The following is a 14,571-nucleotide window of genomic DNA, read 5'->3' as shown; positions in this document are numbered from 1 at the left end:
TAGTGCTAATTCAAGTTACTGCATATGGAAACACTGTACTAGTTTAGATTAATTTTAACTATGTGTGGTAGAAAACCTCAAATCACTGTAGCTTATTAGGTAGAAGAGTATTTGTTTTTCATGTGAGAAGTCCAGAGGTATGTAGTCAAAAGGCGATTTCAGTGTGAGGGGCTCAGGTTCCCTCCAGTTTTCTGCTGGTGTTGTGGATGATTTTAATTCTCATGATTATATAATGTTCTAAGATGGCTGTTGGTGCCCTGGCCATTGCATTCCATGGAGAAAGCTATGAGGAAGAAGGAAAGCCAGGCATTTTCCATCTCTTTAATGCCATCTTTTATTTTTATTGAAATACAATTGACATTATATTAGTTCTAGGAGTATAACCTAATGTTTCAATATTTGTATATGTTGCAAAATGACCAGCACCAAAAGTCTAGTTAACATACATAGTCACAAAATTTATTTTCTTGGGATAAGAACTTTGGAGATCTACTCTCAGCAACTTGTAAATATACAACACAACCTTATTAACTGTCATCACCATGCTTTTTGCATTACCTCCCCATGACTTATCTACTTTACAACTGGAAATTTGAAACTTTTGATGCCCTTTTTGCATTTTTAATGCCATCTGTTGGACACTGTTTACACTCTTTTTTTTTTTTTTTAAAGATTTTATTTATTTATTTGACAGAGAGAAATCACAAGTAGATGGAGAGGCAGGCAGAGAGAGAGAGGGAGGAGGAAGCAGGCTCCCCGCTGAGCAGAGAGCCCGATGCGGGACTCGATCCCAGGACCCCGAGATCATGACCTGAGCCGAAGGCAGCGGCTTAACCCATTGAGCCACCCAGGCGCCCCACTGTTTACACACTTAACTTAATTCTCCTTGGCTAGATCTCAGCCTGTGTCCACACATAGCTGAGCAAAGGTGGCAAAGAAGTTCTTCCATTCATCCTCATGCCAGCTAAAAATTGGAGAGTCTCTTGCTATGAAGAATGGAAAAATGAGTGTGCGGAGTCAGCAACTTGTAGTCCACAAATTTAGATGATTAAAACTCATTGCAGACACAAAGATCACATCAAAAGTAAGGTAGCTATGGTTACCAATCATTTTTTCTGTAAATCACGGGTAATCATATCCTTTTGTTTCCATTGTTTCTTTCTACTCCCAACATTGCCAAATCAGATGGAAGAATAAAAATGGGTTGCTATGTTTTATTTTGTATCTCCCCCCTCCCTCCACAGGTATCACTACAGTTCTGACTATGACAACTCTGAGCACAATCGCCAGGAAGTCCTTACCTAAGGTTTCTTATGTGACTGCGATGGATCTCTTTGTTTCTGTTTGTTTCATTTTTGTTTTTGCAGCCTTGATGGAATATGGCACTTTGCATTATTTTACCAGCAACAAAAAAGTAAAGACCACTAGAGACAAAAAGCTAAAGAATAAAAGCTCGGTATGTTAAAAATCTCTATTTTTATAAACAGCAACTTACTATTTGAAATACTGTTTTGAGTACTCATGTTCTACTTGCTTAGACCAATAGGGATTCTTGAGATACTCTAACAAAAGCCAAATCGCATTAAGATGAAGCTGGAGGTTTCTTTCTTTCTCTCCTTCCTTCCTTTTTTATTATGTTATGTTAGTCACCATACAGTGCATCATTAGATTTGATGTAGTGTTCTGAGATTCATTGTTTGCTTATAACACCCAATGCTCCTTGCAATACATGCCCTCTTTAATACCCATTGTTTGCATGGAACACCAGGTGTTCCATGCAATACATGCCTTCACCAGGCCAAACCATCCCCCCAACACCTTCCCCTCTGAAACCCTCAGTTTGTTTTTGAAGTCCACAGTCTCTCATGGTTCATCTCCCCCTCCAATTTTTCCCCTTCATTTTTCCCTTCCTCTTCCTAATGTCTTCCCTGTTATTCCTTATGTTCCACAAAGAAGTGGAACCGTATGATAATCGACTTTCTCTGCTTGACTTATTTTACTCAGCATAAGATTTTAATAACTATTATGTCATTGCCCACCAGGAAAAATATATATTAATACTTCCCCTTCGAAAAGACTCTTGGGTCCCCTTTCAAAGAGTGGTTTCTTACGCTGTGATTTTTCCTCAATGGCAGATTCTTTGTACCTAAAACAATTATTTAAGATCTCTCTTTGATTCTATTTTGCTTCTTAGGATTTGGGTACTAACAACAGGTGGCCCAAAACATTGCTTCATTTTTAGAGTTAAAGAACCCTCTTTAATATTCGTATTCAGCTGCGTTTGAAAGCCATAGCTAAAGAGTGTTTTTGGTTTGTATGTATTTCTGTGCCCTTACTCCCCCTTCCCTATCCTATATCTACTTCAACATGTATAACATCAAATTGATGTATTAGAATTGGTTCTATTAATTCTAAGATACTTAAGTGTTGGGTGATCGACTATAAATTCATATCTAATGGCAATTACAACAACCTGAAAATAATATCCAACACTTCCTGAGTATACCAGGTGTTTTACCTGCATGATTTCATTTGTGCTCTTATGAGTACAAGTTCAGTAATTTGCACAAGGACAGTCTGGGGAAGTGAAAAATCCAAGACTCATACCAAGGCCTTTTCTGGTGCCTGAAGTTTGTAATCCTTCCTTTATATTCCTGTTTTCAAAAGACTCAGAAAAGCAAACATCTGTTTTTCAATATTGACCAAAATGGCACTTTATTGATGATTCCAGCAAATGTTTTCAAAGCAGATTTGTTCCCAAATACCTCAATAAATGAGAACTATATACAACAGCTATGCTTGAGTGGCAAGCTTGTAAGCCTACCATAGAGCGTATATAATAAAGCATGGAATTTTCCGTATTATCTCCTAATTTAGTAAGTTCTAGGATGTGATGCTTTCCATCCCTCCTCCCATTTTTCATTAATTTCTTTATAAAACTTTGACATATTCTTAAATTATATTTTACTTTCCATGTTATATTCCAAGGACCAAACCCTATGTGCATTAGCTTTTGGTTTCCCAGAGTATTCCAAGAGGACAGGGCACATTGCTGGCAGTACACATTTGATAGCTTACATTGCAGAATTAGCCTGTGACTCTCTCAGTTTATCCTATTTTAGTTTATCTGTGGGACATATTGTAGCCCCTGAAGGGACAAACCATCTGAGGGCAATGATGTCAATTTGAATATCCATTTGCTACGTTTTTAAGTAAAAATAAAATTCAAATAAAAATAAAAATTCAGGTTTTCTACTGTTTTCCTTTAATCAAAGCAAAGTACCCTCCCTGAATTTTCCATTTCATTATTTACTCCTCTATAGCTATGTTCAATTGCTACTTTGAAAATTTTACTTCTAGAAATTGTGAATAAAATCAGGAAATCTACAAGCTCATACAGATTCTATGATTTCATTCTAGGAATATATAATGTACATATTATTATTATATTATCAAAGACACTCAACCAGGTGTCTATTCTGGGACTATAGCTGATCAGTTTGACTGTCACATTTACTCAGAAACCTTAAACATTGGAGTGCAAACCTTAAAATTATGATGTTTTTTAATCTTTCATTCACCAAATATTTATTAAGGACACCCGTGTCCTACACAATGTTCTAGAATAGTTATTTAAGAAAGAAAAAGTTATATTAAGTATTTAAAATTTAGCATCAATCCCAGGAAGCAAACAGTAAAGATAAAAAAAATATGGAATAAAAAATAAATATGAGCTTTGAAAAACTAAATTTCAAACATCCAAAGTTAAATTGGTACATATAACCGACTACCTGGGTACAAAAAAGTATTTTCTTTACAGCCAAAATAAAGTTCTATAGTCTTTCCTTTCTGTTCAGTTATGTGATTTATGAGTTCTTTAAATACTAAATGACATTTTGATTGAAAAACTGAAATCAGTAATCAAATCTGACTCCCTGCTCGGTTCAGTGTTCAACCATCTGGTCTTGTTAATCAAGTAAATCAGAATGCACTTTTATGAAGAATAAACAGCTCTGCTTGTTGTCTCAAGTGCTCTAGTTAATGGTTGGTAGAATCTGCATTTTCTTCTGCTAGCCAGGACAATCAAACACACAAGTCTTGCAGGTTCTTGCTTAGGCACCCTTTCTTTCTTTTTGTTCCTTTTATTTTTATTCTTGTTTTGTTATGTTAGTCACCAGACAGTGGTACATCATTAGTTTTTGATGTAGTGTCCCATGATTCATTGTTTGTGTCTAACACCCAGTGCTCCATGCAATACTTGCCCTCCTTAATACCCGTCACAGGGCCAATCCATCCCCCCACCCCTCGCCCCTCTAAAACCCTCTGCTTCTCAGAGTCCAGAGTGCCTCGTGGTTCAGCCCCCTTTCATATGTTTCTTTGTTGTTGCTCTTCTTCTTCTTTCTGTTTTCTTCCTCTTCCTCTTGTTTCTTCCCTAACCCTTCCCCCCCCCTTCTGCTTCCTCTTCTCCTCCTCTCTTTCTTCCTTCCATATCCACATTTTCTTTCTTAAGCTCAAAATTCTGAATACTTTAAAATCTAGCATTTCCTCCTTTTGTTCTCTAGATAGCGTATGGCAGTAAGTCAGAAAAAAAGACCTTGACTAGAGTCACTGGAAGATCGACATGTCTTCATTAAGCCACACCAAAATCAACTTCTCGAGGTCTGACTGCTTAACTGAGGATCCCAGAAGATTCCAATTTATTTTAAAAAGAGATAATATTTGGCTGTGTCCCAATTTAGGTTTTGAGCTTCCATGAATCCTTTTAAAAACACAAATTAATAAAAATGCTTTTTTACCTTACTGTGCATGTGATATATTAGCCCTTTTCTTCCTCTTTGCCTCACTCTCTATCTCCCCCCTTACCTCCCACCTTCCTTCCTTGGATCCTTCTCTCCATATCTTTCTCTTTGTTTTTTATTGTGAATATCAATGATGTTTTCATTTGGTCCATATTTCCACCCCATCTAATACATATTATTGTGTTTTTATTTATACTTGTTAAGAATATGATTCAATTGTGTTTATGTCAATACCTTTTTTTAAAAAATCTAAGAAGTTAAGAAAGTTAAAGGATGAAATCAAGACTATGAAACAGATAAAGGTCATAGAAATGTAATTGTGATAAGCTACTCATTATTAATTAAAAAGTAGTCATGTTGAGACTAGAATATTCCTCCCATAGATGATTAGGAGTCTCAAAAAACCATGTTATACATACCTATATCAGGGTCCTGTTTTAATCCATTTGAGGACAGACTGACTTATTGTATTCTCTCAATTTAGTTAAAGTGTACAATGATGGAAATTTATTTCACAACCATGGACAAGGCACTTTGGAGAGGAAAAAAAAAAACCACACACACACACACACACACACAAAACAATAGTATGTGTTTGTTTATTTGTTTGCTTTTATTAATCTTTAAATCTAGTTATGGAAAAATATACTATACATAAAGTACAATACAAGTTAAAAATCAGAAGTAAACAAAGATACTATAGGGGAATTAGTTCAATTACATGACTGGTTCCATACTTTTTCAGAAGCAAAATATTTTCTACAGTGAATATAAATTATAAAAGAAACTTTTTAGGGTTGCCTGGGTGGTTCAGTCGGTTAAGGGCCTGTCTTTGGCTCAGGTCATGGTCCCAGGATCCTGGGATAGAGGTCTATGTCAGGCTCACAGCTCAGCAGGAGCCTGCTTCTCCCTCTCCCTCTGCCTGCTGCTTCCCCTGCTTGTGTGCACATGTTCTTTGTCTCCTCTGTCAAATAAATAAATATTTGGAAAAAAAATCCCTATTATATATATATTTTTTCACTTCACTCTTTGTCTTCATGTTTTTCTTTTGTATTGTTAGTTTACCTTGGAAGTTCTCTGTAATTTTTCACCAGTAGGCCCTGCAAGCTTGGCCTGTAACTGTTGAGTGTGCAACTGTCACATTTCATTCTCATGCGTGTGGATGGGATGTGTGACATCTTACTGCTTCCAGACATACACACATACATTCTAAGTGATGATGAGGATATCACTAGAACATTCCAATATCAGCTTCATAAGCCCTAATCCTCCCTGGAGAGGCATGAATTTATCTGTTTATTTATTTTTAGAATTACGGAGTTCTAAACATAAGTAGACTCTGACCTGTCAGCCTCGCTTCTTTATATGCACAGATGAGCAGTGGTTCAAACAGCGGTAGCTCTTCTGGAGATAGACGTTTAACTAACGTCATGTTTTCCATCCTGTTTATCATCCCCATTCATCCTGCATTACAGTGTTTCTGAAGTGTCTTGGGTGGGAACAATAGCTCCCACAGTCAAGTTTCCATTTTCTCTGAGAAACAAACTGAGGGTTTTGAAGAGTCGGGGGTTGAGGGGTTGGGTAAGCCTGGTGGTAGGTAGTAAGGAGGGCATGTATTGCATGGAGCACTGGGTGTGGTGCACAAACAATGAATTTTGGAACACTGAAAAAAATTAAATTAAAAATAAATGGAGATTAAAAACACAAAAAAGTTTCCATTTTCTGAGCCTCTTTTGAAATGTGGCTTCCTGAAATGTTGGCCTATTTTCACCTGTTCTTTGTCTTTCAAAGACAGTACAAATTCTGACATGCTATTGGCTGCTCAAAGTCCACTTCCTCTCTGTTTTTAACACTGATGTGGATTTTGTAGTTTTTGAAATCCCAACTGATACTTCAATGGAATTTTATAAAAGTGGAGTGGAGAAAACCTGTGCTCAAGCTTGCATTCTCCCATACAAAGTTTTAATGGGAAATTAATAACAGAAATATTAGTCAGCATTTCATAATATTGGTAACATGACCTAATAATGTTTGATATTAATGTTACTAATATTTAATAACATTGATGATATTAGTATATGATACAACTAATAATTATAATATACAAACATACACAAATATGCATACATAATTATTTTCTTTACTACTTAATTAACATAAATATTTTCTTTGCTCTTAAAATTTCTTCAGCATTAGTGTATCTTGGTGCTTGAAATATATTTTGTACATTTAAATCTATTACTAGTATATAAATAATGTAGTATTTATTCTCACTTTCAAATAATAAATAAATAAATCTTTAAAAAAATAGAGGTGGGGGGCAGCGGGGTGACTTAGCAGGTTTCTGTCCAATTTCTACTCAGATCATAGTCTTAGAGGCTGAGGCTCATGTTGGGCTCTGTGCTGGCAGGGAATCTGCTTGAGACACTCTTTTTCTCTATGTCCCTCTGCCCCTAGTGCCCCTTCAAATAATAAATAAATAAACCTTTAATATATAAATAATGTAGTATATAACATATAGCCAGACAAATATATCTTTAATAATGTGAATGGGATCAGTTTCTCAAAATGTTAAATTCATTTATATTCCTAGTGACTTTTTCAAATAGCAACAAATGGTATAGTCTCAAAACTATATTATTTAAGGTAAAAGAAAATCCTACTCAGTTATGTAGTTTCTTTTTATATTACTTAAATTGATTTATTTCTTATTTTTTCAATGCTTGCTATTTTGGGGGGGGGGCAACAGGAGTTTTACTTGAGAAATGAAACAGTTGCACTTCAGATAAATAAGGTTTGGAATATGTATATTCTTCTGTTACTCCATCATTAGTGGTCGCCAGGTCAATATCTGTGTGTCAAAATATTTTATTTTATTTTATTGCTACTGTGTCAGCTCAGGACATCTTTCTCAGCACCTATGAAGTCATATTTCTATTCACATCCACCATTCATTAAAGTGTAGCTTCTTTCACTATATGAACTTGTGGTGTTTTGAAGGGAAAGCACGAAACTGGAAAATTGTCAGTTGGAAGTGTCACTGAAATAGAAGCTCTCCCTGATTTTGACCACCAGAGATTAGTCCAGTTTTAAAATGAACCACTCGCAGTTTTTCTCCACCTTCGGACACTCTAATGTTTAATCATCACCCTCATGCACAACTGATATCTTCCAACAAACACACCATCTTCTTATTTATGGCAGTGCTAAGTAATATATGGAACGCATTTTGTGCCATATAACCTTGAAATTGCCAACTAACAAGCTTGTATTTCAATCAGTTTTCACTAGGATTAGCCTTTGAACATATGCTATTTAAGTATTAAGTGACAAGGAACTGAATACCAATTGGCCTCATTTTGTACATGATTTTAGTGTTCCACTAAAATTTCGGAGTCTAGTCAAGTATCCCCAAGAGTCAAGCTCAAAACATATGTCATTAACATTTAATAATATATTGCTTCTGTTTTTTATAATACATCCAGGCACGTAGAGTAATGAATTTATTTGTGTTTAGGATGTATTCCTTATCTTCAGGCTGTACATTTTGTTTCTATTATTGTGACTTGTGTGATGCATTTATCTTTTAAAATATCACTAAATATGATTATTAGCTTCTTTGACATTGACTGAATTTTAATATTTAGTGGTTTGGATTTGAAACAAAATGGATTTGAATATAGACACAAATTTTTTAAAATTATTTTTTGTGTTTAATTTTTAAAAACTTTTCCATACAATGTTTAATTTTCATGGCCTTGAAATTTCTTTATTTTAAAATTCAGGATAAACAATGTTGCAGATATTTTCATTAGGAAGAATATAAAGTCAGGTTAAAATAATTTTAATAATCTCAGCATTATATTTAGTGATTAGATAATAAAGCCACCAGTTACAACAAGTTGTAATGTTCACATTTTTTTGTACTTTTTTATTTTATTTTTTCAGTGTTCTAAAATTCATTGTTTATGCAACACACCCAGTGATCCATGCAATACTTGCCCTCCATAATACCCACCACCAGGCTCATACAACCCCTACCCTCAGTTTGTTTCTGAGTCCACCGTCTTTCATGGGTTGTCTCCCCCTCTGATTTCCCCCATCTCACTTCTCCTCTCCATTTCCCAATGTCCTCAGTGTTATTCCTTATGCTCCACAAATAAGCAAAACCATATAGTAATTGACTCTCTCTGCTTGACTTATTTTACTCAGCATAATCTCTTCCAGTCCTGTCCATGTTGATAAAAAGTTGAGTATTCATCCTTTCTGATGGAGGCATAATACCCCATTGTATATATGGACCATATCTTAAGATTCACATTCTAAAATAACCCCTAAAATATGCAGGAATTCTGAAGGAAGTGTTACTAAAGCTACAGTCTTCAATAATGTTTTAATTGCCATTTTTTTCGAGAGTTCATTAATTTTTTTTTTCCTCCAGTAGCATTTTTTATGAGGTCCAGATTGTTATTGTTCCTTGTTTAAGCATGTATTTTATACCAAATGGTAGTATTTCTTCTTCAGGCATCAACACTGTCAATGACAATGAAAATAACAAAAAGATTACCTATGATGAATACTTGCTATGTTTAAAATGTTTTGCTTTCTGCTTTATGTACATCATCTCATTTAATTATCTAATGGATCTATGTATTATTGTGACTTTTTTTTTTTTTTTTTTTTTTTTTTTTATTTCCAGCATAACAGTATTCATTATTTTTGCACCACACCCCGTGCTCCATGCAATCCGTGCCCTCTATAATACCCACCACCTGGTACCCCAACCTCCCACCCCCCGTCCCTTCAAAACCCTCAGATTGTTTTTCAGAGTCCATAGTCTCTCATGGTTCACCTCCCCTTCCAATTTCCCCCAACTCCCTTCTCCACTCTAAGTCCCCATGTCCTCCATGCTATTTGTTGTGCTCCACAAATAAGTGAAACCATATGATAGTTGACTCTCTCTGCTTGACTTATTTGTGACTTTTGTAAAGGAGAAGACACAGGGATAAAATGAAGAGCACTAACATTTTCTGTTCAGGGCAACATAGCTTTCCTGGCCAGAGCTGGGATTTTTGTCCAAGCCTGACTGACTCCAAAGTGATTTCTTTAGCGTTTCATGGTATCCTAGACTTGCTTGATTTCTAAATACTTTTTTAAAGTATTTTTATTATATAAGTATTATTCAAAACCTGGTATCATAAAAAGTTAATTTGATACGTGTCTCAAATAATCCTGATAATAATAACTATTATAACTGGGCAAGATGGAGCAGTTATCTTTCAAATAAGCCCTGAAATTTACTCATCACAGCCATCACAAAGATTAAGTGTTAATATAATTCTAGCTGTGAGTATAGTTATATTGGTAGAAAAAGTCAAATTAGAACACAGTTGTTCTCAAACCTGAGTTTTTAACTCCTGCATATTCTGTCTCCAAAATATGATGCCTTATCCACTGTTACAAACCTAACCCATGTGTTTTTTATTCATTCACAGCTCCTCAGAGCTTTTCTGCATTATGAAAATGTCATCTTTGCTATTTGTTCATTATCACTAAAATAAATAAATTACATAATATAATAATGGCAGACAGATACTTATAGCATTGTGAATGTTTCAGTGTCAAATAGAGAAATATGGACTTTATTTTTGTTTTAGAATTAGATTCATGATTAACAATATTTTGGTAGGTCGATTTTCTAAAGCTATAAAATGTATTGCATATATGAGGGTTTTTTTTTTTGCGTGGTCTTTGTAAGTTATGTCTTACAAAGTAAATTATAATCTAAAAACACATTAGGATTGAATACGTCTTTGATTTCTGTAAACTAAGATTATTTTTATTGCATATCAGTCTTTTAGGGTTTGCCTCGAGGAGACAAATTGATCTTTATTATATTTTTTTCCTCAAAAACTCATTTATTATTTTACTCAGATGTCCCCTGGACTCCATCCTGGATCCACTCTGATTCCAATGAATAACATTTCTCTGCCCCATGGAGAAGAGGATTATGGGTATCAGTGTTTGGAGGGCAAAGATTGTGCCAGCTTCTTCTGTTGCTTTGAAGACTGCAGAACAGGGTCATGGAGGGAAGGAAGGATACACATACGCATTGCTAAAATTGACTCCTATTCTCGAATATTTTTCCCAACAGCTTTTGCCCTGTTCAATCTGGTTTATTGGGTTGGCTATCTTTACTTATAAGTTCTATTTACCAGGCAAAAATCGTAAGAAGTTTAACTAAATCCAATATAATCTATTGCATTTCAGTAATATGAAGTTTAAATTTAAAATGCAGAGAAACCAATGGTTAAAATGTAAAAGCATTGTAACTATTCTACCGATTCATAGGTAAATAAAGTAGCAGCTTTCATTTTAATTTACTTAAGTATATGTAAAAGAGATTAGTTGCAGAATTAAGTATAGTAAAATACTATCATATATTTTTACTTTAATCTTATTTATTTTACTTGTATCTCATTAGGATTTTGAATTCATAAGTTCTGTGATTCATATTTTAAAGATGGAATACTTTAATAACTTTAGTAATATTTTATTTAAATACAATCTATCGTTGTTTGTAATAGGAACTTAACCTTTTGCCTAATGTTATGTAGTAATTTTTTGCTTAGAAAATGTTGTTATTTTGATTTTTTTTCTTAGTTTTTATTTGTATGCCCTGTTTAGAATAGAGCTAATTAAAACCATAAAGCCAAGATTTCCTGGCATTTATATCCAGATGTTTTACTCCCAAGAACAAATTAAATTAGAATAAAAGACCAATTATTACCTTATTAAAAGGCCAATTTTTATCTGTATTTTAATCGAATCCATTTCCTGACACAATATTAAATAGTATTGTAGTTACTTCAGTTTTGGTGATTTACAAACTAGGATGAAAACCACCAAAGTAATTTATATTTTAAATATAGATGAAAAAGAAGTTACATTTAACCATTTTATTCCCTGACTCACAGTATTTATGAAATATGAAGAAGTTAACACTGAAATATTTAGACCTACCAACACTGAAATTAAATACAGAAAGAATTGTTTTTTTTTTTTTTTGCTCTACAAAAGTGTTATGTTCCCTAAATTGAAAAAAAAAAAAAAATGAAGAACAGTGCTTGTATTCACTCATTGTGGGAAAAGAATTATTATCTAGCAAATTGAGTAACCATTCATATTGAGGATATGGTCTTAAATATGTACAATTAATAATTGCCAGACTAAAAGCATCCTAGAAATATAGTTTTAGGTGTGTGTCACATGTTGTCTTTGCCAGCTCCTACACTGTCCATTTTATATCTATGTTGTAAATTGTTATGATGTTCTCTTAGAAAAAAAAATGAAAGCAGGCTCAAAGATCACATTAAAAGTGGAGTTCTGTTCGAGGTCCCTCTGAGGAACATGAGTGCCGCAACTTTCTACACTCTTAGAGACAGGAGCAGAGAAAGGCACACTGTTGTGTAAAGCCTGTTGTTTGGTAGTTTCCCAAATGCTTCTCTCGTTATGAGGAGAGTTAAATTTAGACTTTAATCACTACATTCCTGTAAATAGTTAAGCCCATCTGTTGTTTATAAGAACTCCACATTCATTCACCACCACCTAATTTTGGGGGAAATCACCAAAGTGATCTCGGAGATAACCTTTAAAAATTGTTTCCATTGCCAAGAGCAAGTATGAGGATAAGAAGTTTTGTGTTCAAAATTATCTTATGGTATGTGAGCTAGCTTATGAGCTAGCACCTGTGCATTTGATACTAGTTTTTAATGCAGTAGTCCCCCACATGATTAGTGAATACATGAATGAGGCTCTGGCATGGTTATGCTTATCTTTATAGAATATATAGGGTTTTTAAAAAATCTAAATACATTTCATTGTGCATTCCTCAGCTATGTCAGATTTATTTTTTACTTTGATTATAAACTTTTCTGAAAAAAATGTAAGCATGAATTGAGTGATAATGCCCCAATATCCACCGACACTACTTTTTTTGAATGGAGAGCCAAATCAAACTTTGGCCATGTATATATTCACTTAGAAATTATTCATGCATTCATTTTTATAACTGAGTATTGATGGATATTCATAATGTGAAGATTCCTTTATGGATAAATGGAAAATGAAGTATCCATGAAAATAAAACACATCACTAAAATGTATTATGGCTATTTCCATGTTCTAAGCTATAACCTGTTCATTTTCATGCAGGAAATTTTAATTCTGAGATTCTTCAACTAAGCATGACTGTATTTTAAAATACTTTAAAATGCTTAATATAAATAGCTTTCATTTTCTCATTGGTGTTCCATTAACTTGGCTTTAAATGTTGGCAATATTAACAAGTGGAAATAAAATTAATAAAAATATGAAAGATGCTTTACTACATACATTCATTGTATACATCATCAAAACAAGCACTTTGTTTACAAGCAAGTGAAATTTTAAACAGTTTTATTTAAATATGTAGGTCAGAAAGAGAGGGATACAAATCATAGTATTTCTAAAAATGGGAATAAAAAGGTGATGATATGGATAGACTCTGTTTATAAGAAATCAAATTGAACTTATTTTTAAAGGGAATGCAGTCTAATTCCTGTCCCTCTCTTCTTTCAAGAAAAAAAAAAAACGAAATTAAAAAAAAAATCCTCCTTTCAGAGTTTTATCTGAATTTATTGGACTCACTGGAATTTGTGCTTCTTAGCTGCTTTAAGTGGTTTCAACACTAACAGACCAAAGAAGTGGATATAAAGGTTAGGAAAGATAAATGGAGCAGAAGGATTTAGAATCATCTGGGAAAACGTTAATTCATAGATCAATCCTTTAAATATGTGACCAAGATCTACAAGTTCTGACAAGGGAAATTGTGACTGGAACAATTTTATTCTCCTGAGTTTACAATTGCAATAAATAAAATAATATTTTATTTATTCTTGAATTGCATAGAAAAACTTAGGCACACTTGAAATTAATTCCTAAAATGCCAAGTAGTTTCTGAGGGAAAAAAAGAAGAAAAAAATACAGGCAGACAGACAAAAAAGAAAGAAAGAAAACAAAAGAAAAAAAAACACAAAACAAACAAGCAAAAAAAAAAAAAAACCCAAAAAACTTAGCATTCCTGAGAATTTGGTAGAGAAAGGACAAATTCCTCAGTAAATCTAGCTAAGTATGAAGTTTTAAAGAAATAGAAATCAGTTTATTGGAAGTTTTTTAAGTTAAAGACATAGCTTTCTTTAAGGACTTACTAAAACTGATCAACTATAGGCTAAAACACAGTAAATGTGTGTAACTATACACTCACCAGGTTGTTTTTTCCTTTAGTGTTCCCATATCTGACATTAATTTATAGTCTTAGAATATGCTACAATTTTGCTGAACTGAGGGTTGCATGTTTGCCAGTGATGTAGCATCAAAAAGAATGATTGATAGTACTCTCACATCAAAAGACCCATACTTGTAAAATGTGAAATTGTATTCCAAGTCAATATTTTTTTTTGTTTTAAAAGATTTTATGTATTCATTTGAGAGAGAGAGCGTGCGCAAATGAGAGAGAGAACACAAATGGAGGAAGGGGCTCAGAGAGAGGGAGAAGCAGACTAGCCACTGAGCAGGGACCCTGAGGAGGGGTAGATACTGGGACACCAGATCATGACCTGAGCTGAAAGCTAATGCTTAAGGTGCCCCCCCCACCCAAGTCAATATGTTACAACAAAATGCATCTTGTACTTTGGTTACACAAAAGGAGATTTGGATAGGATCCCTTGCTCAA

At 34.0% G+C, this 14,571-nt stretch overlaps 1 protein-coding gene across 3 annotated transcripts in view; it reads left to right on the top strand.

Annotated features, from left to right (window-relative positions):
* GABRG1 (gamma-aminobutyric acid type A receptor subunit gamma1) overlaps positions 1-14,330 on the top strand; it is a 73,864-nt gene extending 59,534 nt beyond the window's left edge. For 2 of the 3 annotated variants that reach the window (XM_032334211.1, XM_032334210.1), the window contains 2 exons: positions 1,245-1,456; positions 10,734-14,330. In XM_032334211.1, the coding sequence (XP_032190102.1) occupies positions 1,245-1,456; positions 10,734-11,003 (482 nt within the window). In that variant the 3' untranslated portion in view covers positions 11,004-14,330. The remainder of the gene's footprint in view (positions 1-1,244; positions 1,457-10,733) is intronic. The other variant, XM_032334212.1, reaches the window with a different exon arrangement.
* The last annotated feature ends 241 nt before the right edge of the window (positions 14,331-14,571 follow it).

Source organism: Mustela erminea, chromosome 2 (genome assembly GCF_009829155.1).
Source record: "Mustela erminea isolate mMusErm1 chromosome 2, mMusErm1.Pri, whole genome shotgun sequence".
NCBI classification, from domain to species: domain Eukaryota; kingdom Metazoa; phylum Chordata; class Mammalia; order Carnivora; family Mustelidae; genus Mustela; species Mustela erminea.
Note: the sequence above shows the minus strand (reverse complement) of the source record. Positions and strands in the feature narration are given on the sequence as shown.